This window comes from Asterias amurensis, chromosome 7, assembly GCF_032118995.1.
Source record: "Asterias amurensis chromosome 7, ASM3211899v1".
NCBI classification, from domain to species: Eukaryota; Metazoa; Echinodermata; class Asteroidea; order Forcipulatida; family Asteriidae; genus Asterias; species Asterias amurensis.
Window position 1 is genome coordinate 4,615,220 of NC_092654.1, and position 25,919 is coordinate 4,641,138.

Here is a 25,919-nt window from a genome sequence, read left to right on the forward strand (position 1 = left end):
TGGCCAAAAACTTGAAATATAAAAAAGATATCAAAACATTTAAAGTTCATCAGCAGTGCATGGTGCTGATATTAAGCACACACTGTTTCCACTAAAAGTTTGCAAAATGACACCATGGGCCTATACTTGTACTTCACACTAGCTTTCCTGGTAGTCGAACTGAAATTGCTACTCTGATATACATAGGTAAAGAAAGGGACATCATTTTGAAAATATCTGCGCGAAGAATAAAAAACACCAGATTTGATTTGTCTGTTTTGTTGTTGTTGCTGATGTTTTTTAAGGGCTGCTGTGATTTGAAACGAAAGTTGAAAACATTAAATCATTGTTGACAGGCAATACCGAATCGGCCATGGATTATCTGGAAACAAGCCAAAACTTCTGACCAAAGATCTTAAAGTTTTATTGTCAGTGTCTTTTGAAAACGTTTTTATCACGTTTCCAAGAACCCTAAAAATTACGCCAATAAAGTGTCATTAGTGAAGGTCTTCAGAATCTTGAGAAAAAAACAACACCATTCGATGCAGTAACTTCTTTTAAATGCCGGACTCGAACAATTTAATCTGATTGTTTTTTTTTCATTCAGCGTTATCGGGCAGAACACGCCATTTTCTATATTCTGTGTTTAAACGGGTTTGTGTGTTGCGCAAAAAAAAAAAATACCTTGATATCTCCCATGCAATAACTCAAGTGCCAATATATTCTCGATGCATTAAAACCATAATTTCTATATTTTGAACGGAATATATTTGTTTAATAAAGTTAAGCATTATATAAATGTTTAATGAGCTCACATGGGGAGATAGACTTGTAGAAAAATAGTTCAGCTCATTAATCAACAAATTCCAACAAGCATTGTAGTCAAAAAGGATACCTTCTTCACCTTCAGATTTTGTTCAAGCTTGCAAACTTCGTACTGCCTTTGCCTTCCCTTTAACAAAAATAAAATTAATCGGATATAAAGTGGACCTTGTCACAAGTAGGGAGCAAGTGCAATAAGTCATACAGCGAGAAGGGCCCACCTCAGGGCGAACCTCTACAACCCCAATAACAGATATACGGCATGTCACACTCCACTTGTGTTATTTACAACACTAAGACTGACGTCTACGCTGTGACATGTTCAAACGTCGTCATAAACACATCATAATAAAAATTGAACAACTGTTATGCAATCGTTGCCCGCAAACAACCCCTTGTTCTACCACTTCATGGTCCTAACCAATTGGACTAGAAAGGGGTGATAGCGAAAGGGGGAGAGGGGGTGGTCTCACATGGGATACCTCTCCCAGTTTTCTTGTTAAGTCTGTGAGAGCTTCTCGCTGATTGGTGAAGAGAAGGGATCACGAACAGAGTTACCCAAGATGCACCGCGAGAAACTTACATCTTCCCCGGTGGCGGATTGATGATGAGCGAAGTGTAAAGACGAGAATGTGACGGAGAAATAGTTGCAAGCCCTTGAGACGTACTCGGATGCAAGTCGTAACACGTGGAGCAATCTTCAAGAAACATTTTGTACAAATTACCCCGGCTATAGGCTAAAGCATCTTCTTGGTAATTAGTTACTGTTACTAGTTTTTGTCTGGCCTTAACAACGAATTACGCGGAGGTGCTGCCGAAAGGGTCATTGTGACAACTATTGGCATCACGGGCACGTGCGTGGAGACCACCGGGGGCATTAACGTCCAGTTACCGCCCGGGAGGAGGGCCTTGTTCAGGGACCCAGTGACCACGACCGTGACAAAGCCACAAGTCGGCTCATTCCCTTCAAGAACCCCGTCTCCGTTTCACTGCTTTTCCTTCCCCAAACCACGCGTTTCTTGATGTACCGTCGTAGCCGTCACACCCGTCAAAGGACTTGAATGAGGCATCCCGAGCTATCAAAGCACATCTAAGAGACCGGTCCATGCATCTTCACCGACCGCGCACCATTGTTTCTCTCCCAGTGGTATCGTTTTAACGAGAGGCTTTAAGTCCCCGCCGTGCCTCTTTTGTTGAGATGGCTCTTGTTATCAATCCAAAGGTCCAGACTTTTGAAAATTCATCCAACCACGAAGTATACTAGCAAGACCTCCTCCGTGGGACAGACAAGCAGTCAGTGTATCACAGTCGAGTTCAAACTCGGAGTGTTCAGCAAGCGTGGCTATTAAGTCAGCGCAAAAGTATTTGTCACTTTTTTTTTTACTCCCTTCTTCTTCTTCATCATCCTTGAACTTCACTGGATTCCCTGATCGTTAAAAACAGTTTAAGCGAAAGGAGGGCACCGAGAGACCACTGAGCTCTCTCGTGGGAGACGCCAGGCGCGTTGATCTGCAGAGTTTTCCGGGTCGACATCGTCCTATTCACCTAACAACCATGAAACTAGAGTGGCTAGTAGCTTTCTTCGTGCTCCCGACGGCCAGTTTGTTGGCCAAGGAAACGACAGCAGCATCGAGTGGGAAGTGGTGGTAAGTACATTAAACAATTCTCAATCCACAAAGCTTCTTAAAACCCAAAAGCGATTAGCCCTAGATCAACCTCCCTCCTCATGTACAAAAATAGAGACATTGGCTGCCAATCTGGAACCGCCAATCTAAAATTAGAGGTTCCGTTTACGTTCAAGAATGTTGTCAGAAAGTTTGCTCGCTCCACCGACCTAAAGGCACATCATACTTTCTAAAACGCACTGCAAATTTTCACAAGCATTTTTAAAAACTCACTTCAAAGCTGCCGAGAGTCTTCGTGAGTTCTGACTATTCAATTTAAAAAAAGATAAGTACAGTTAATCAATGAACGCTTAGACAAATGTTCATTTTTTTATTTTTGAAAATCTGTTGCATAAGAAGACCTTAAGTTGCGTTTTATTTTAGTTGATTAGCTTGGAAACTTGTTAACGGGGACCTACACAAAGTTTATGCTTATCAATTTTGAGGTTAGAATCACAAGACAATAAATTTTTCATGGGTACATAATGATGCTCATGTCTTGTGAACTCAGTATTGCAGTTCAGACATTCTTCATGGACTGTATATGCATCTGGTTTGTGTCTGCTCCTCTCCAGAACTCAACACAAACTGCTGTGCTCAATCAACCCACAAAAACCAGGCGAGATGTTTTTCCCAAAGCGTTGAGCGTTAAATCGGAATGTCTATAGCGCTTTTGAATTTCAGTAGTGAACCATTTCCGCCTTTACACTTATTTGGAGAATCTTTTCAATTAAATGTCAATAAATCAACTGAACCCCAAATGAATGTTCAAAGTCTAATAGACATTTCGCTAAAATAGCAAGTATTTCATGAGCAAATTATCTCAAAAGAATGTTTAAGCTGTTTGGTTCATACTTTAAAGTAAAACTAAGACCAATTAATTTACACCAACATGGAGTAAAATTAGGTCCCCAATTAGCAGTGAAACACAGAGCCTATTGCTGTTCCGCGGGATTGTGCATAACTTTTATTTTATTTTAGTTTTCAGTTCTATTGATGCAACTTATTTGCTTGAATTTAGGTATTTAACATTCATTGATTATAATTAAAGGCACTGGACACTATTGGTACTTACTCAAAATAATTATTAGCATAAAACCTTACTTGGTGACGAGTAATGGGGAGATGTTGATAGTATAAAACATTGTGCGAAACGGCTCCCTCTGAAGTGCCATAGTTTTCGAGAAAGAAGTAATTTTCCACGAATTTGATTTCGAGACCTCAGATTTAGAACTGAAGGTCTCTTAATCAACCATCTAAACGCACACAACTTCGTGTGACAAGGGTGTTTTTTTATTTCATTATTATCTCCCAACTTTGATGACCGATTGTGCTCAAGTTTTCACAGGATTGTTATTATATGCATATGTTGAGATACACCAACTGTGAAGGCTAGTCTTTGACAATTACCAATAGTGTCCACTGCCTTTAAACCCTCTCATAATCTGGTATGTATTTTGTACGTATTGGTATTTTGAGGCAATTTCTGAGGCAATACAATTATCGGATACCGGTATATCTCTAAAAGAATCACAAGTACACATCCAGGTTTTAAGATCGTAGATGTCAGCCCAACCCTTCCACCTTATTTTATTTATTTTATTGTATTGTAATTCTTCGGACTAAACAATAAAACAAGCACAGGCCGTCCAGGGAAAGGCAAAAGTAAAATACAAAAAACTGTCATCAAAAAAGTTGTGCCCTCCCAGACCCAGCTCATAACTACTGACAAGAAAGGAAACTTTGCTGTGAAATATTTTGGATCCAATAACCGTGGTTTTGAGGAAGAGGTTACCCCCTGTATCAATTGCAACCAATGTGTGGCGGTAGATACCTTCTAAACGATAATCCGACACGATATTGATGGGCTAAATTCTTAGGTACACAAAACATGGGGCTACCGTGCACACCAAACCATGTGGTACATACTTATACAAACATTGCATGTAAAGCTGACATATAAAGTCAGAGGGCCCACCATGATCCGACTGTCGATCTTTCTTCACCTGTCAGCGACCTACAACAGAATAGAAGGGGGTACTTCAACGGGCCTTTCACGGCCACTTAACGTTCCACGTGCACGCTGCAATTTTGACAGGGCTCCCGTATTTACGAAGGTGTGTGCCGTGCGATCGAGCTACCTTCCTCAGTGTGTTTTCCCCCCACCACACAAGTCAGAATTAATCCCTTATTTTCCCGGCAGATTTGGGTGGCTGGCACGGATGAGCAGTTACCGCATTTCACGGGGGATTTAGAAAGACGAAAGCTTGTATTTTGGGAGGTTTTATTGGCTGTATTGTCCCTTGGTGAAATGTTTGCCAATAATAGTGTGTGTCGAACCAGTTGGGTTGTAACGTTGTAATCTATAACAGTCACTCAAAACCGCAAATAGGGGGCACACGCACAGTGTACTCATGAGTGTGTTGGGTACCGAAATTTTCAAAAAACAAACTTAAAGGAACTTGACACCTTTAGTTGTCCAGAAAGACCAGTATTCTCACTTGGTGTAAATAAACAAATCAGGGAAAATTTGGGCTGAATTGGTCATCAAAGTTGCAAAAGAATCATGAAAAAACAAACCCATTATTGCACAAATAGTGTGCTTTCAGATGCATAATAAAATGCTTCAGCTGTAGTCTTTTATTGTTTGAGTGAGACTCACATATATATATTCTTTCTAAACAAACTTTAAAAAAACTGTTAATTCAGAGGGAGCCGTTTCTCATTATTTTGAGTAATTACCAATAGTGTCCAGGAGAAATTAAGTAAAATTTAAGAAACAAATATACGATACATCACTTCCATTAAATTATGTCTACTTGGTTATAATAAATGCGCACATATTATTTATTTGTGAACACCGTCAATTATACAATGAAATGTTTACCGACATCCAGTCCAGCTGAATTCCGAAATGTGTGTATCTCATCGTTCATAATGATCAACATTGATACATAGAGAAAAACGGAATGTTATTTCATTAAAACTTATACGTATTACCAGATTGTTTGTTGAAAATTTTCCAAACTTCCTTTCAATAAAAAGTAGTATCCAAACCCCAAAGTGCCATTCATTTCCACTGCGTTGCACAGATTTACTAAAGAATAACACCACCAGCGGATTATACCAATGCAATCACACTCCCCTTCACCACATCAAAACTTTAAACTCATCACAAGAAAGGATCCGTCCAATCAGATCACTCAACTGAATAGAAAAGAGACGAGAGAGAGCGAGTTTTCTGTCCCTTTCCGGACCAGTTAGCACCGGCCGTTGGGGCATGCAGTATACACCGACGGAGATACCCGCGTCCTAACTCTCTACGGGGGCTCGTCCGAGTGGGGGCTACCCCGTTCTCATTCTAGTCACTTTGACCGAAAATAACAAGTTCAATCATGTTGAATGATGCCTATACACTACAAGACGGGTTGTTTCCACCAGTCATTGTTTGTTTCTTCAATGGAGACATTAGAAACGAATACACAGGGTCGATGCCCGCCGTATAAAAACCCTTTTATACAAACAAGAGATTTTGTTAAGATTAACAAACAAGAATAAATGCATCTTATTTGAAACAACATGTTATCTCAAAAAACTTTCGGATGTTTTTTTGTGGATGCATTTTGGAATCAGTGAAACCTGTCAGAATGTTCAAGTTGACCGCAGTTAGATACCCCGGGCAATGACGGGCTTGCCGTAGTGGGCAGCGGTTTCCTCAGACAACCTTTTCCCCAATGTTGCCCACAGGTGATAGTGTTTAGCACTGATGACACTGTGGTACCGAGGGCCCGTTTAAGAAACCATCAAACCAGGCCGATGGTGTTGCTGCGAGTACAGTTCCGATGTTGTTCTTTTTGAGAATTGGCATAAATGGTTTCACTGTGTTTGTAAGAATGTCATGGGATCATTAAACTATGTATGAACATTCGTTGGCATAAGCAGTTGTGGAAAAGGGTGGGCGGGGCATGAGCGGTGTGGTGTCTTAATCAGCGTTTTAGTAATTGTGGTCATGTCTACCCTAAAACTATAACCGAACATACAATATCTTATACCAACTTTCCCTTTTGTTTTCGAATAATCAACAACAGGTCATTGGCCACTTCAGGACCGACTGAAATGAGTGTTCACACACTATTTGTCTTCATACTAACATCAATTATGGTCATCAACTATTTGGTGGTTTTCTTTAAAATTCGGCTCCAGGAGGTTTACGTTGTTCGAGTGCCCTACCAGACTTATAAATTTTGTCATAGTTCAATTGATGTAGATATTCCAATAAGAGTGAAGGACTCCCAGCTATTTCTGTAATACCACCCCAGTGCATTGCTCAAATGATTTACGCGTAGCAGTCTTTACGCGTGTAAAACACCAGTAGTGTAAAGTACACTTTAGACACAATAATTGGCCAAGTACAACATCAGCTACAGCAGCCATCGATCTGAGCTACAAGTCACCTTTGACCTCCAGCATTAGGCTACCTAAAGCAATTCCAATCTGGACGTAAATCAAGTCGTTGTTTTAAGTCATAATTTATCCCTTCGTTGTCGTGTATGTTTGACTTTGTGGTTGGCTGTCTAAGACGAAAGTTTCAATTTGGGGATGGTTTGCTGAACACAATCGAAATATTAAGACATTTTAAAATGTCATTACAATGAAAATATTGCCGTTGATGTTTGGTTGAGGATGTCTGTCGACACGAAAGACGCATTGTTGTTTGGAAAAGCTGATCATTCTTGTCATTTGTTTTCTCGGGAAAGACCATTTTGACCAAAGCTCTGTTGGTATCTCGCTTTCGTGGTAACAATATGGTTGTTTCGTTACTAACTCTGTGTAAAGTATGTCAACTGTATAGTGTGAGGGCAGGATCCTGGATTTTTATTTCGAAAGAATTGACATAATCTAGTATGGAGGTCTTGTCATAAGATAGAAACAGTCGAACATTTGAATAGTTGACTGAGCACGTGTTTTGCTTCCGAAACCGCATGGTTTGACAACCTCGGTCATGTTTTAAAAACCGAACAAGTTTGGCGCGCATGTTCAACTGGTTTGCGCCCATCAGTGCTTGACTTTGAGACCTCAAATTCTAAATCTGAGGTCTCAAAATCAAATTCGTGGAAAATTGTTTCTTTCTCAAAAACTACATTGCTTCAGAGGGAGCCGTTTCTCATAATGTTTTATACTACCAACCTCTCCCCGTTACTCATTACCAAGTAAGGTTTCATGCTAATAATTATTTTGAGTAACTACCAATAGTGACCACTGCCTTTAAGATTTCAGTGTTACCTTCGGTACAAGGTCAATAACATTTGGCGAATTCAGAATAAGTCAATTGCATGCTGTAAATGAACCTATTGCAGTCAACTAAAGGTTCGCGGTTGAAATTTTTTCCCGTGACGGTTCAATTTGTTTACATTCATTTTCATCCGAGACCAGTTGTAAATAAAAAATAGGTGACTTTAATTTACGATTTGGGTATACCAGTACGTTACAAATGTCTCAGTCTTGGATAAATTTGCCATAAATTTCTCCAACGTTTCCCCTTGGAAGTCCACTCAACAACCAAGTCGGCTGTTCAACGAGTGGAACATAAAACTACAGTTAAGGTAACACCAGGATTGGAGTACACGCAGAAGTTGAAATGTGTTTCAGAATAACTGTCAAGACTACGGGGACGGCTATAGTTTGCGCTTGTTATATTGTGTTTACATTACAAATCGCAACAAATTTATGGCGGGATAAATTTTGATGCAATTTTTACGGCCGGTGCATTCTTTCTTGGCGCCTATACGCGTTTGCCTTTGACACTAATGCTTCAAAACCTTCTGTGAAAGTTCTTTAGGACAGTGACTCATAATGCTGCCGGATTGTGTTTTTAGAACTGCCATATAAACGGATATTAAAAAACGTTCAAATACTTTTCAAAACAAAACCACACACGAGCATAAACAGTTTTGACAATCGGTTGGGAGCATAAAAATAATCCTGTTTTGAGCATGTGAATTAAAACAAAAATGATGAACTCAAAGGTATAGAAAAGATTCGTAACACAATTTTTAATATGTATGCCCCATAGCGTCACTGGTGCCTCGTATTTAGGCACACATTCCAACCCTCCACGAAAACCACAAAACTAATCCTTTTTTGAGAACAATGAAATGACAACATGAAGGATGTATTCAAATGTGTAACTTAATTTCATAAAACACAAGTTTTTAGGAGGTTTGCCCCACACTCTTCACTGGTGCCTAAAGAGGTATGCAATGTAACCCTCCACGAAAACCATGGCACACAACCTCGCTCAGTGGTTGAGGGGCTTGTCCGCTTATTTAACGTACACAACAAGTCGTCAGAGAACGTGTGTACTTATGAGGACATTATACTTTGACAAGGACCTGCCCCCAAGGTGTTCCGGCCTCTGACACAAGACAAACTAGATATTAATTGATTTTCAACACTTTCCATTTCTGTCCCCCTTGGGCGAACGACCGGCAGGGATCTATGTACTGTGTGCAAAGCGCTGCATGATGTTGCGCCGCTCAGACTGGCTTTGGTCTAGCTCCCCAATTACATTGCCCGTAGCCGTTATTGCAACACACGCCTTTGGTTCAGCTAAAAAAAAACTTCACCAAAAACCAAAATAAGAGTAATTTTAGTAGTCACAATCCAGCCATACCACAGTCATTAGAAATCTGTACCTAAATAAAGTTGATTAATAGTTCCATTTACGGTAGGTCATGACTAATAAACGAAACAAAATGTAGGACAAGATCACTCAAATTAAAGACGATGGTTTAATTTACGGCCCTGTATATGGCTCATTAACACTCACATGTGGGTGGAACAACAATGTGATTTTTCCATGAACTTGTTGGCCCTGTTCTCCAAACAACATCACAGGGGTGAAAAGAGATACATTCCATATCCTTACAAATTATAAAGGATCACTGGGATTATACACAAAGAATTCCAACCCCCACATGTTGTGTACACATACATCAGCAGGGATTCCCCATATAAACGTGATAATCCTGGACGACTGTGCATTAAGAGTTAATTGTTGTTAGCCCAGGGCTGTCCCCCTATCCATTGTCATGTCCTTATACCTATGGGGACCTTTTCTGTGGCGGTTTAACATTGTGGTTTTAGGTCTCCTTTCAGAGTACGGTCCCTATCCATTTCACTTATTAGGTATCAATATAATGATGTGAAATGGACCCCTAGCATGTTTAAATACACTACATCTACTCCGTTATGTTAAAGGATAAAAGCTTTTTCAAGGGAATTCAAAATGGCGATATCGTTGTCCGATGAATCACCCTTTTCGAAAACCTTACTTTGTCGTGTAGGCTTTGTCCGTACCAAATGAAAGCCCGTGTACGTTTTCAACAGAACAAACACGACCTTAACTGAAGCCGGACCCTTGGCTTCGAAACTTGGGCAATGCTTAACAGTTAAGGCAGTATTTAGTAAGGACCATTGATCTCTATTATATTAGAACAGTACATCGTGATGGAAATTTATGACTTTTTGTGTCTTCCAATTTAGGATGGCTGGAGTTTTTTCATGTTTAAAATGTCGATATAACGGTAGTTATGTTTTAGCACGCTTAGGACGTCGCCAAAATATAGTAAAAATTACATCATATCCACAAACACTTGGTTTTACTGCGGTCAATTAATTACATTTGTTCTGGTTGTTTAGGATTTTGAAACGCAAAAGGATTATACGACACAAAAATAAACGTGACTGGTCTAGTTTTTCTTTTTTTAAGAGTATATCTTTATATTGGTCTTCTCGATAACATTTCTGACAAATGTTTTCATTCATGATGGATTGTAAAGTTATTTTTATGTTTCGTTTAGTAAACAAACTTTTTATTGCCGTCATTAGACCTTCACCCTTCCAACACTACCACCAAGTCGTTCCATTTCGAAACTCATTTGATAGGACTGCCTCAAAAACAGTCTCACTGGCTCCAAATTTATTAGCTTCATAAAACGACTTTTGAGCGATCTCATATGTTGGTAACCGAACTTCAAAGCCACATTGTCAGGCTGTTAGGATTGGCGCATACAATTGAGTAGACTCACTCATAAAGTTTTAAAGTCATTTTCGTGTTTATACTTTAGTTTTTGCGAATACCCTGTAATGAAAATAATTCAAATTCGAATGCAACAAATAAGGTGTTGGGGCAGCACAGGGGACGGACAATTTTATAGGAACAACTTGATCTGCGAGTTAGAAAGCTGGTATCGACAAACTATAGTCCTGATTGATCTAGTTTGGTATGCATTCCATTTAGGTTTTATATACCAGATAGGGTTAAGTAGGATTTGAAACTTTGCATGGTGGAAAAACGATATTTTGGCAAACCTTGCATATCAGATAGGGTTAATTTTCTTTGGACAATTTTTGTTTGAAGATATACAAAATAATTGTTGACGATATTTGTCAGTTTAGGTAAAAATATGATTATGTTGAATATGATTCCTCGGTCTTGTCGATTGACCAGCTTCTCTTTTACGAAATATTCATGTTACGGGTTTCGGTAAGTGCACAACTAAAATATACACCGTTTGAATAGCTATCGATTCCGCCAGGATTCGAACCCTCATTTATCTTACGATGTGAACACGGCGAACTGGGTTTGCCCGGCCGCGAAATTGTATTACATGCTCTGTAAACTACGTTTACTCCTAACTGAAGACTTTTACAAAACTTTGTTTATGATATCTTTTCACTGGGCGAACAAAAGGTGCACCTATATTCACTGGCGATGCAACATCAAAATACTTCGCGCTGGAATAACATCGCAAGTGGAAGCATAAAAACTTCTTTAATGACGGCTTTTCTGTTATCGTTTCATTACACGTTAAGTCATCAATGACAAATCTGGAGTTTTTTATGTTGGACCTACAGCGGTGATTTAAGAGTTAGTATGAAGGGTATCCTCACCTTCGGGTCACTATGATGGCGAGATGACTGTTGATGTGTCTGGTATACATCATGGATGTGTGTTAATGTGGCTTGTAGTCCTTTGTGGTTCGGAAGCCATCTTTGTTATGTTGGCTTGTAGTCCTTCGTGGTTCGGAAGCCATATATGTTATGTTGACTTGTAGTCCTTCGTGGCTCGGCAGCCATCTTTGTTATTTGTCTTGTAGTACTTCGTGGTTTGGCAGCCATCTTTATTATGTTGGCTTATGGTCCTTCGTGGTTTGGCAGCCATCTTTGTTATGTTGGCTTGCAGTCCTTCGTGGTTCGGCACCCATCTTTGTCATGTTGCCTGTGTACATAAAGTAGCATTGAAAACCAATTAGCCTTCCAGTATGTCATGTTTTGTCAATCTCTGTTTGGTTAGAATGATTTGTTGTGGTATACCATCATCGTTGTCATGTTCAAAAAGTCGAGGTAAAATCAACATAGAATACTGATTCTTGTATTATCTCCAAAATAGGGCCAGACTAGTTTGGTTTCTTATTTTGGTTGGATCCCCTTGTATGGTCAGGAACAGGAAGGCTGTGTCTTGGCAATCCCTTGAACTTGATTGGACATAAGTAATGCCGTGTGTATTTGCCTTTATTGTCATTATAATGTTGCCGCCATCTTGGTCATGTTCATTGAACATTGGTTTTCTTCGCCTCCACCCCCCCCCCCCAAAAAAGGGTACCAGACTATGTTGTTATCTAAGCTAGGACATGTTTATACTGATTTTATTGGAAGACAAATCAAAGTGTGACATAGTGAAGGTCTGAACCAGTTTATTATTAGCTTTAGGTTATTTATTTAAGACTCGTAAATTATTCTGCAAAGAAAGCAGCCTTGTGAAGGTATGGTATCTTTCTTCGTGGTTTTGGTGTAACTTACTTATCAAAATAATGACACTTTCCTCTAGTAATAATAACGTATGGGCTGCATTCTTCAAGATCTTGATGACATCTGAGTAAGACCCTGGAGTATCTTATGGAAGCATACAATTAAAGTCAGACTTATAGCTCAAGTCGCAATTATGACTAATAATATTATTGTGCATAACTCAGAACTATTACCTATCTCTTAACTATGATTTTGCGTAAGTCAAAATTGTGACTTAAACCTCATAATTACGACCTAGTACAATAAAAAAATCATAGGTATGACTAATAACTCATAATTATATGACTTAATGTTAAGTAATTATAATATTGTTACTTATACTTATAACTTTACGATTACGCATAAGTCATAATTATGACTAAATTTCTCATAATTATGACTAATATATAACTTTAATATCTTGAATATGAAGTTAGTTTGCACAATTCATACTAACATAATGACTGAATAATACTTATCACAATCATAAGATATAAGTAATAGTTATGACACTGTCCCTTCCGCAGTTTTTAAATAAAATTAAACATGTAGTAGGCTTACATGTTAAAGAGTACAGGTTCTACATTTAAGTAGGATTTGAAACTTTGCATGGTGCAAATAAGATATGAAACCAACGGTTCTTTTCAGAACCAACCCATCTCATTAGAGATATTCATTACATGGTGTTACCACAAACCTTTCCATATTCTACATTTATTTAGCTCTTTCACTTTTTAAATAAATTCTTGTCTCTTTTTTTTCCAGGAGTATCGCAACCTACCCACAGAAATCAAACATAGTGAGCGACACACAAGGCACGGAAATCTACCTGGAGCCGCAGCTTCGGCCCCTCAACAAACGTCAACGGAAGATGGTACGTGACAACCCTGGTATCCTCCTGGCAATTTCACAGGCCGTGAAAACGGCCGTTACGGAGTGCAGGTACCAGTTCAAAGACAGACGGTGGAATTGTCCGACCATGAAGAATGTCCAGGGTCCAAATAGTCTATTCGGGAAACTTCTCAACACAGGTAAGACGGCTTTTATGTGGTGGATGATGAATGAGTTTTGCGGTCCCCTTAAAATAAAAGATATCCGGCCTGTATGCTTCGTTTTTGAAAGAGCAAGGGCATCAACGCATTTTCTCCTTGGTTAAGGGCACCCTATGAGAAATTGTAACACTTTACTGGAGCATTTTAAGGGCACCAAGGCATTGACCAGGGGGCATGGAGGCCTGAGGTGGCTTATGGTTTTGTTTAAAGGGGCCCGAAGCCACCGATGAGGAACAAACTTTTCTTCGCCAAGTTTTCACAACCAGTTGCACGCACATGAGCTGTAGTTTCAAGTGTTTTTCATTATGAAGTATGTTCAGTTTAAATTAGAGAAGGAAATTGAATCAGTGGTCCGTACACAGGAGATTCCAACAGGATAATAAATCATTTAATCTAAAACATTTGCAGCTTCTTCTAAATGAAGAAGATTGATTCCGACAACGTTTAAAAAAAACAAAATCAACCAGATGAGCATTTTAGTCGTTGCGCACGACATCATACACGACAAATTCAGGTGTATCAATGGGTGCGTTCGTTTAGCTTCCCGGGTCAACCCTGGTGCGTGGCGGGTTTTTTTTCCCCAGGACGAACGTGTGCAGATAATAACCCACGTTCGTCCTGGAAAAAAATCGCCACACACCGGGGTCGACCCAGGGAAGCTAAACGAACGCACCCAATTTTATCAATGTCAATGACGTCACAAATGGTCTAGGTCCAAAAGTCCGTATACGACGGCTTAATTTCATTGACCTGCGACGGAAAATATTGCTGAATTTTTGTATGCTAAGCAAAAGATGAGCACGGTAACACAACTAAGCCTGTAAGCTTCGTCTTTGAAAGGGCAAGGACGCCAAGACATTTCCTCCTTGGTAAATGGCACCACCCTGTGAGGAAATTGTAACTTTCTACTGTGGAGCATTCCACGGGCACCAAGGCAATGGCCAGGGGGAATTGGGGCAATGCCTCCGTGAAGTATCAGGCCTGCACAACTATGTTTTCTTCCGACACACCTATGTTTCAACACCTTAGTGCGCATTCATACTCCCAACCCCAACCCTATGCATGTAAATCAATAGGCAGTTGTCGGAACATATGGATGTCGGAACATAGGGGTGTCGGAATATAGAACAGTCAGCGATGAACACCTAGATAGTACGATGACTGCTCTAGATTCCGACACCCCTGTCCTGCCACCCTATATTACGGAAGAAAAACTCGTAATTTATATGCTAGGGTTGGGGTTAGGAAAATACACTTAGGTCAGAACATATGGGCCTCGGAACATGCAGTGGTATCGGAACATATGGGTGTGAGTGTCAGAACATAGGAGTACGGTGACTTCTCTATATTCCGACACCCCTACCCCTATTCCGACAACCCTTATTACGAAAAGTCCTCGTAGTTTACTTTGTGACTTAGGTTTGTCGGAACATAGAAGTGTCGGAACATAGAGGTGTCGGAACATAGGGATTTCGGAACATAGGTGTGTAACCGATGGTACATGCGGCGGTTCCATGGTGTTTTGGTTGGTAATCGTATTTTGATAAAATTACTCAGCATATTAGTCATGCTTTGCTACTCTTTGGACCTAAGAAGCTTTAAGAAATTAAGCCTTGTCTTATGACGTAAAAAAGACAGATGTCTGAATGGTGTTGTGTAGTGACGTCATAGTGTGGCCTAAAATGACGTCATATTAGACGGGCGAGTTGTCCTCTGGTTTTCTTTTATTCATAGTGAAATTAAAGGTTGTTAATACGGCTTTGTTAAGAGTGAACGAGAGAATTAATCACACTTTAAAGCATCCCTCACTGAAATCAGAGTTGTGAATTGAAACTGCCAGGTACTCTCACTGATTCAGAATTTCATTACAAGCTTAAAGCAGATCAAACTGTTCAAATTGCAAAACAGTTAAAAAATAGTACGTTAAATTCTTTGAACAAATGAAGGGTACCGCGCCGTTTAATATCCCAGTTTGCCCACTTTTTTTAAGAACCCGCAGCACAATTTGTAAGCTAATTGAAGTGCAAAACACGGTAAGCATGACCAATAGTCTTAACAGAAAGTGCTACAAACTTTCTTCTCTTGGGACTCAAGAAATAAAGTAGTTTACGGTTACAAAATGTACATTGAACCGGACGCCCTGAATTCTGTCAGAGCGAATTTCGGTTCATGGCTGACAGGGGAAAATAATGTGCAAACACGGTACCCGAAGCGCCGCACGAGACGGCTTGCATTGATAATCAAATCAACCTCGTGGAATTCTTCATGCACCTCGACTTGCCGCTCGTCTAACACTCGGCAGAAAACGTAACTCTCGCGGTGGTCCTAAACACAAGGGAAAAACCAATTGTAGACCTTGTAAACATCCCCCCGATCAACAGGAGAATGTTACAGTAACATTTTTGGCGGTGTGGCGAGTTTGATGAGAAAAACTATCAACTCGGCGTGAGGTGATGTGACTCGATCCGCCTTACAGCGGGCGGCAGGCTGGCCGAAAATCAACTCACGGCTTGGGGCCGCCTTTGCTTGCGTTTTAAGGCCGCCGCGCAGCTCCGGGGCTCGGGGAGGATGTTTGGCCCGCTACACTACCGGGTACAACGACAGCCGGATGCTAATTCAATGATAGTTTGTGGATATTTTATTTGAATGACGTGCAGGGCTTTTTTGATTTTCAGAAATCGGTTCTCCTTTGTCCTTGCAAATTCTTCCCCGGTGTTCTGTTATGGGTTTCATTTATGAAGTTAGTTATTATTGGTGTACGGAGTGAATGCAAGGAAACGCCATCCTGTGATTTTTGAGAGCACGGTCATATTGAATTAGAGCCACTTTATTTCAATTCAAAGGCAGACTATATTGTATAACAAATACAATTTTTTTTTTTTATATTTCGGAAAACAAACAAGAGAGTCGGCTTGGACCTACACGAAAGTTAATCAAAAGTGGTAACAACAATAATATAAAAAACCGCAAAGAAATGAAGCCAAACAAACAAACAAGTGCTAACACACATCGGTGTATGGGTAAAAACAAAAATTAACAAACAAACAAACAAACAAACAAACAAACAAACAAACCTATAGAGTATATCAGTTCATATTTAAAGTAAACAAAATAGTTTTTAATGAAATAATATACTAAAGGCACTTGACAACCTTGTCACCAGCTTGTGCTTTCGGATGCTTGAATTCGAGACCTCAGCTGAGGTCTCGAAGTCAATTCAAATAATTCTAGTGAGAAATTACTTCTTTACCTCTCTCAAAAACTACGTTACTTCAGAGGGAGCCGTTTCTCACAATGTTTTATACTATCTTTACAGTGCCTTTAAGATGCACCTGTAGCCAAAGTGTGGTGCACCAACACCTCCCCAAACATCATTCATAGCTAATTGCTGTTCAAATATCTTCCGGCTATCCGCGCGTCATCTGTATATTAATTATTGTTTGACACAACAGACATTCTTCTAGAGTTTCCATGTATTCTTTTAGACTCCACCCCTCCGATCTGACAACCTCCAGCCAGGAAACAGGGGGGAAATTGGTTACAAATTTTCCACCATGAAATAAAAAACACAAAAACCACAGAGAAATCTAAGGTGGCAACTCTGATGGGAAAGGGTTGGGGCGGGAAATCTAATCCAAGAACAAAGGGTCAGCCGACGGGGCAACACGCTGGCGTTTAACATGGAACCGGGGCCGACAAGCGCAGCCGGTCGGTAAAGTCAAACAAAGTCAGCGGTTAAAGTTTGGAGATGAAAAGGAAAACCAATCGTGAACTTGTTTTTGAATAAACATGAAATTTAATATCAACATAAAAAATAAAAACCAATAATACAAGACGTGACGTCTCCTAAACGAAACAAATATCAATATTGTTATTGAATAAACTTGTCAAAAGTATCTGATTTCCGTCTACTTTTTGTGTATATTCACCGATGTTGTATACATGTCAATATTTGTTGTTTTAATTCTTGCTTTACATGGAATATGGAGTTAATTGTTTCGTGAAAATGAAATTGAAAAAAAAGTGCGTAACAAAATATTAAGGACACAGTTCAATTTGAAGAATTGATATGAAAGTATAGTTGCGGTGAGTGACCAATGCACTGGAATTTAAAATGCATTACATTTATAGAACTGTCTGTATTGGCATACTAGGCATAACTTAAACCATAGCAAACAATAGACGTCGTTTTGAAGCACCAATAGGTTAATACCACATTCGGTAGCAGCACATTGTGGCCCAATGGCACTCAGTGCAGGGTGCCCACCCTCTCACCCGCCCCCAAAAGTGCACTTCTAGAAGTACAGAAAAATGCACTTTTTTCATGCATAGTTACTTTTCTACATTTTTAAGGTCACATCCAGACCATCGCTCACCATCCGAGTTCGGTTCAGTTCGTACGACTTGATTGCGATGTCAAACTGAATAGGTAACCAGTGCCCTTAAAACTCCATTGCGATGTACAATAAATGCGTAATGGAATGGTTATTAGTGCGACTACTTTGAGGTTAATGCAAATTGCCTTGTTATGCACTGTTTATGGCTACAATACATCTTTTTGTAGATGTTTAATTTAAAACTTTTAAGTTTTTTACTTGCTGTACATAAATACGAGTGTAGTCAGTGAGTGTACTAGACGTCAGACTTGCACACCATGCATAAGATAAACGGTTTAATCAGCAAGCACGTGGGCCCGATTTCATAGAGCTTCTTAAGCAAAAGAAGATGCTAAGTATATCAAAGCTATACTTACCCATGATAAGTTTACCAGCCAAACATCTCACATGTACCATTATTTTGTATCCTGCCCGTTGCTGCTTAGCAGAGAGTTGTTAAGCAATATTTTCTGCTTAAGCAGCTCTTTGAAATAGGGCCCTGGGGCCAATTTCATAGAGCTGCTTAAGCAAAAAATTTGCTTAAGTACGAAAATACCTCGCTTATTTTACACATGCTATTGGCCAAAATTTCATGCCATATACATTGCTTGTGACTGGTATTTAGCTGTTGTTTACTTGGCATAACAATTGAGTGGAGTCTTGGCCGGTAATCTGATTTTACTAAGCAAGGATTTTTTTGCTTAAGCAAAATTTTGTGCTAAGCAGCTCTATGAAATTGGGCCCAGGTGAGACTTCGTAAAACATACGTGAAACATGTCACAGATTCAGAATGGCTTTCTCACTTACAAAATAGCTTGTGCAACTAAGACACAACTGTTCCATTTCATCACAGCGGCTACGGTTCCGTCTTCTATCTTGTCAGCCATTCTATAGCCACTTCCCAAAGTAAGCACGCTATTTAAAAAGTAATCGCGTAGCCAAAAACCTTTTAAGAAGAGGAATCAATCCCGAGTGCATTGGCCTCATGACGATTATAACAAAATAATTTACAGCAGTGACAGTTATCGATGGCGAAGTCCTTTTGTTGGCCGATGCCAAATAACGTTGACTCCCAAATCGTTAGGTTCCGTACGAACTGATTGATAGATTAGTCCCCGATGTATTTCGTTCGTCTGTTATAGCGATTATCCAATATATTAAAAGGGTTTTACACTATTGTTAAGCCCTCGTTATTTCTCTGTTTTATGTCTACGCTAAGCTATGTGATTCGAATTCATGTACAGGGAGCTTTTGGCTATGATCTGTACTTGAGCCCTTGTCCTAAAAACAATGCTTTTGGAAATCAAATTTGGAAATAAAATAAAAACACCCGAGTAACATGCCTGTGATATTTTTTTCACAGGACTCGGGAAAGTACTGAGTATACAGTGCTAACACACATCGGTGTATGGGTAAAAAAATAAATAAGAACTCAAATTTCTTAAAGAAATACAATCACAGGTTTTTGAAGTCACTAATTTGCTAATTTGTGGTTTTACAAATCAAACATGGAGTCGATATTCTATGGCAAAGGGTTACAATATATAGTAATGGATCAGGATATATTTGCTGATGCTGCATTTGACAAAAAGAATTGACAAGAAAGAACAAATATCCACTGTTCTTTTCGATTGCATTCCCGTGTTAATACATATTAACCCTAAACGAGTAACAAATTGACATGAACATGTCAAAAAGGGGGTATATTATTTGTAGTTATTTTTTTCAAAGGCTTATTTTTTCTTCTTTCGGTACTTTGTACCTCAACCATTAACCTAAAACGGACCATAATTCGTCACTCTTACTTGGAAAATGGATTCCCAATATGGTGAGAGGACCGGACGCGACATTTTTGGATGAGAACCGATCAATCTCGGGCCGGTGTTTTTTTCACCCGGTACGGATCCCTGGAGAAACATGGGAAGCTATTTGGATGCCACACAAGTTTTATAACCAGGGAGAGTTCATGCACACTGGAATAAGAAAGAGAAATTCACTATAAATACATGTACCTCTCTTCGTGGAGAAAATCTTGCTTGCTAAAATTTCACAATTGATGTAAATGTAGCTGGGAACTCACTATACTAAAACTGGATTTGAATTCCTTAATAATAAATGAATAACTCATCAATATTAAACTCATTGACCCAATTTCAAAGAGTTTTTAAGCAGAAAATATTGCTTAAAAAACTCTGTTTAGCAGAAATGAGCATATACCAGTCACAAATTGTATTTGTGATGGCGGTTTTGGCTAAAAGCCCTAGTCTGGAAAGCGTATTTGCTGCTTGGATGGAAGTGTGACGACTAATCCTAACTTAGGACTAGTCCTACTAAAAAATTAAGGCTAGTCCTCAGTTAGGATGAGTAACAACTTCGTGTGACAAGGTAAGGGTGTTTTTTTCCTTCATTATTATCTCGCAACTGTGACGACCAATTGAGCTCAAATTGACACAGGTTTGTTATTTAATGCATAAGTTGAGACACATCAAGTGAAAAGACTGGTCTTTGACTATTACCAATAGTTTCCAGGGTGTTTAAAAACAATCAATAAACCATACATACGGCATACATTTTTACAACATTGACAATGACAAGGACAAAGAATTTAAAAAACTACACCATAGTACAAATAAATGTTTCCAAATGCAATTACACGAAAGAAAAAAAAACAAAAAGCCACAACACCACATTGGTGTTCTCTGACGATATAATATAGGTCAACGACTCAACTGTCCTTGTTTTTATTACGTAGCGTAACTGTTTAAAATGTACTTCCTTTAAGCATCATTTCATTCTTCATTATTTGGCATCCGAAGGACATATTGATGTCTTGCGTATCCGACGAAAAGAGACACTTCTCCCAACGCGATCCCCCGGATTGGTAGTATCCTTCAATCTTCAGTGACCAATAATCGCTCTAGCACAACTGGCCCCTCTTCCCAAATACCGAAACAAAAACGGCTCAAATGGAACCGGAATCCTCGAATCATCATCAAAAATGCAACAAGGAAACACCAGTTGACACTTTTTCAACGTCCCAATGGGGATAAAGTAGTCAAGGGAGAAAAGGTCTCGTCAAAATAAACCGAACGGACAACTTCGCAATATTTTGTTTTGTGCCGATAGCTCGATATTCCAGGCCGTCTCGCAGAATCTTGCTAATGTTCCGGTCTTAATAAACACAACAACATAAACAACCCGTGCTATATTATGGATTGATTTCAAACCATGGACCATACGCCTCTCTTAATATTCATGCATGACGTCATAATTCTTACCCAAAATGAGGCTATAGGCGCACGTCCGCCACCACTTGCAGTGGCTGCGCCTATAGTCTCGTTTTGGGTAAGAATTTTGACGTACGGATGCATAAATATCGAGAGAGGCGTATTGTTTCCCCATTATGATAACTTTGAAATTGAATACAGACATTTTGGGGCATGGTAGGTAGTTTTTGTACAGATTTTTCGTTACTTACGCGGTTTGTTTGAAACAGTCTAATAATACAATTAATAACCCATGTTCTCTAAATTTCCAATTCTTCTTTCTAGGCATTGCCGTGTACGTTTTAGTAGACGTTTATATGGGAAGGCTTTTTGGCGCATCAACTTCTTCAACGTCAAAAAAAACAAATTTCCATGATGTTTTGATATTTTGAATTTGTGATGAGTTTTCAGTTTCATTTCTAGCTTGTGTGTTCACTGTACATTTTGTCTTGTTCTGGTCATATATGCCAAATAATTTCCAATTGCCGTGTGAAAACACTAAATCAAAACAATCTATATAAAGTGTAAAATTACATTATAAAAAACCTCTGGCATTTACTGAGTGACAACTCAAAACACAACATGACAGACTTCACAAATCTCCACACATCTTATTAGCATTTTCGCATGTACAGTTCCATCAACGTCGTAACTTTAGGACACCAAATCATTCGGACGGCTGACCGGCAGTGACCCACCATGGAACCCCGTACGTCCTTGTGTCCCCACGAATGTGTCTGAGCACTTCACACGATTGTCTTGTCAAGTGCTGTTTTCCAAGCGACAACAAACAGTTAACCAAAATAATAATGTTTCCTACATTGACTTTTCCGGAGTTGGTCGTGTAGAATAAATGCGTTTATTTGTACCTACCCTGACAGAGCGATCTAGTGTGTCTTCTCTCCACGCTCGGCTATACAGTCACAATATAAATTGTCCATTACCTTTTGTTTGGGTTGGAATACCAATGGATTAGACTCAATTGATTAACCCACTTGAGTAGTTTTGATAAAACGGTGGCAGGGATTTAGACAATGGTGTAATGGGATAACAGATAAAATCCAATCAGAACTGTTTTGGATGCTTTGCTTTACGGAATGTCCACTCAACTGGTGTTTGTTTGGCGTAGTTTCTGGGACGGGGTAGGAAGATGGCAGACACCCAAGATTTCGCATGAATTTCAAATAATTTGACATGTAGACCCGGTACTTCACACGAAGGCAATGAATGCAATTGCCTCCATGCCCATGATTATTGCCTTGGTGCCCTTGAAATGCTCCATCAGAAGTTTCCACTTTCATCATAGGGTGCCCTTTACGCAGAAGAAAATGCCTTGATGCCCCTTGCTCCCCCCCCCCCCAAAAAAAGAAAAAGAAGCATGCAGGCCTGACTTGGCTACATGTTAAAGAGGACCCAAAATGATGGTTGTCAGTGTTTGTGGTCTTTATCGCTCATTGCCCACAGAAAGAGTATGTTTCACCAATAAAATACGGTGGTGACAAGCTCACTGTCAATGTGAATGTATATTTTGCTGCCTTTAATTTGAACCTTTAAGCGATTAAGTTTTTTGTAAACATTTTGCTTATTATAAAGTTGCACAAGGGGAAAAAGCAGGTCTTTGAAAATGAGATGAGACAAGTGGAAAGACAACTTGGCTTTTCTGTTTCAAGTTGCTCTCACATTCGGTACCTTCTGAAGACAAGCACATAACGAAAAGGGAAAATAAAAGGACTCCATTAGGAAGACCGGGGTAATCCACAAGGAATGTTGTGTGCAAAGTATATAAGAAAATCTTAAGTACAGGGACAATATAGAAATAACACAAAATGTCTCCACAGGGTTGCATCTTGAGAATGTGTATTAGTTTATTTTGTGTATGAAATGAAAACTCCATATGAGCTGTTACTCATTTCTTTACACTCACCTGATGCATACGTTCACTACACAGCCGTTGACACCAATGTTTCCTTGATACTCTGGTGTATTAAGGGACAGATTAACGCCTTAAATGTGGCAGCTTTTGGTGAAAATAAAACACCCTTTGCATTTTAAGTTGTTGCTGTATCTGCATAATGGCTGTGGTCCTATGCTTCAACAATGTACTGACTGCACGCATGAGGACTATCTCATTGCAACTTAAAGGGGGTGGGGGCTCAGTATGAAGGGAGAGGGGCAAAACATCTCAATTATTGTTGTTGTTTTTTTTGTCAGTATACAACATCCCACATTAAAGTTGTTGTTTCTTTTGAATTTGTTGTTCCATACAGCATGTAGAGAAACGTCTTTTGTATACGCCATCACCAGTGCTGCAGTGGCCCACTCTGTAGCCAGATCGTGCAGTGAAGGGAGCCTTGAGACGTGCACCTGCGATTACAAGTACCAGCGACCCAGTGATGAAGACTGGGAGTGGGGTGGGTGCAGTGACAACATAGCCTTCGGTCATAGATTCTCGCAGAAGTTCGTCGACGCTGACGAGAAAGGGCGGGACTTGAGGTTCATGATGAATATACACAATAACGAAGTTGGAAGACTGGTGGGTAAACTTTTCTTTTCATAAAAATTGATTTTGTGAGACTTTTGTTTTGCGAAAGTATAAATAACAAAATCTGAACAATTACAAAATGGCCCCTTTCTGGGTAAAAGTATTTTATTTAGAAAAAAAACCACAATGACAAGTTCAAAACATAATTTGTTTTTTTTTACCCTCAAATCGATGTGAATTAAGCACTGTACACTCAGTAGGCCTACTTTCACGAGTTCTGTGAAAAAAAATTCACAGGCAAATTACTCGGGTGGGATTCGAACCAACAACCACCCTTTGCATTGCTAGTTCAAATGACAAGTTCTGGCAACCCGAAAGCACTTCATTAGTCAACCAATCAAGAAACGTAACATTTGTATTAAAAAGTACAAACACGCATAGGCGCATGGGTGTTAAAAGGCGAATTATTCAGACGCTATTTTTACTTTTCACGAGTTCTGTAAAAAAAATTCACAGGCAAATCACTCGGGTGGGATTCGAGCCCACTATTTGCATTGATAGAGCAGATGACAATTTCTTGCACCCCGAAAGCACTTTATAAGTCAACAAATCAAGAAATGTAACATTTATGTTAAATATTAAAACATGTAGGCGCATGGGTGTGAAAAACCAAAGTATTCAGACACTTCTGTTCTTTGTCCCCGATGCAAATTTAACATATATTAAATTGTTGCAGCCCGCTGCTAAAACATAGGATTCGAACTGCCTCTAGCTACCGGGCAACCTCGGTAGTTTAGTTGGTAAGACACTGCTCTAGACTTGCAAAGGTTTTGGGTTCGAATCCCACCCGAGTAATATGCCTGTGATTTGTGTTCACAGAACGCTGGAAAGTACTGAGTATACAGTGCTAACACACATCGGTGTATGGGTTAAACCAAAATGCATATTCTTTATCCCCGATGCAAATTTAACATCTATTAAAGTATTTCTATTTGGTGCACCGGAAAAGCCATCATCAGTCTTTTTGTCTCTTTTTTGTGTGCATCTTTTCCGTGTCTTTGTCGGGACCGGATTGTGTCATGATGCAGGTTTTTCTTCTTCTAAAACCACCATCGTTTTCTTGGGAAGGGAATCGTTTATTATTCGCTGTCACCGTCAAGCGGTATATTTAAACAACCTTTATGTATAGGTTATCTTCTTATTGCAATTACTGGTTCGTTATTGTAACTCTCTCTCTATAACATCAGATGGATTGATCTGCTAAAATCCCATTGTGACACACCTGGTGAATCACAACGTCTGTTTGTCAACCCCTTTTACTTCTGGAACGGTTTCCTTTATTCAGTTTAATTGGCCCCATCGGTATCTGCACAATTCCCACGAATAAAAAAAGCAAAAAGGAACCAATCTTAAAATGAATACTCGATACAAATGATGTTATTCATGACGTTTATGACTCTGCCATGCCGGGCAAAACACCTTTTTTTTCTATGAAAACACCCACTATCTGAATACGGGTTGGAGTTTTCGGTTAGATACAAAAAAACCAGTAATTGCGAAGGAAGTTGTCTCAGCTTGGACCACCACGCGCCACCGACTTCATTCCGTCAACTCGGCGACACCCAAGTCGTAAACCGCTTGCTGTGGGGCGGTTCACCGATTAAACCAAACTTTCCCCCTAATCAAAAGAAACCCGCTAACCTCTTTTTATAAAAGGGGCAGCATTCTTGTTTGCGTTTATTCAAATTGTAACAGAAAGAAGAAGCATTTTGAAGGGCTGTGTTGGGTAATTGCCCGGTGCATCGGCCGCTCTTGTTCGCATCCACGTCCAAATTACAGACCCCAATCGTGTCTTCAATCGCCCCGTCGGTACAGATCGTAAAAGAGTGCTTAGTAGGACCTTAAACCGAAACAAAAGTGGACCATTGTCTGGGACAATGTTGGCAGTTTTGCTTCCAACAATTTAGTTGGGTCATTAAAAGTTCTGAAGTAAAGCGAATGAAAACGGTTTAATACAACAAGATGAGGGGCCTTTTTTTTATAAAAGGAAGCGGCTCTATTCTGTCATTTATTATGTCGGCGTTACAGAATGTCAAAGACCCCCCATAAAACGCTATTGAGGACAAGCTTATTGTGAGTCACTTCAAGGGAATCTGGGCTGCGTGGGGCGGGGGCTGTGTGTGGGGCAAGGGCTGTGCGGGGCAAGAGCCGTGATTGAGGGCAGGATTTGCTATCTGAGATGCTAATCACGACCCTCTCTTTTTGGTGGGCTGCTGCTCGCTTTTCATAAATCTGTAACCTATGCTTCACCAAATTTGCAAGTGGAATACTGATTTTTGACTGGAAGTGTCTCCTATTTGAAGAATACATTGGACCTAATTGCTTAAGGAAGGTACACACCATGCGATCTTTCGTAGCAACAACTA

General features: G+C 39.7%; 1 protein-coding gene across 1 annotated transcript in view; it reads left to right on the top strand.

Moving 5' to 3' along the window:
• The first annotated feature begins 1,254 nt into the window (after window positions 1-1,254).
• LOC139939954 (protein Wnt-1-like) overlaps window positions 1,255-25,919 on the top strand; it is a 28,619-nt gene continuing 3,954 nt past the window's right edge. Inside the window, exons 1-3 of the mRNA XM_071936123.1 lie at window positions 1,255-2,447; window positions 13,083-13,348; window positions 23,279-23,544. Of these exons, the coding sequence (XP_071792224.1) occupies window positions 2,356-2,447; window positions 13,083-13,348; window positions 23,279-23,544 (624 nt within the window). The 5' untranslated portion in view covers window positions 1,255-2,355. The remainder of the gene's footprint in view (window positions 2,448-13,082; window positions 13,349-23,278; window positions 23,545-25,919) is intronic.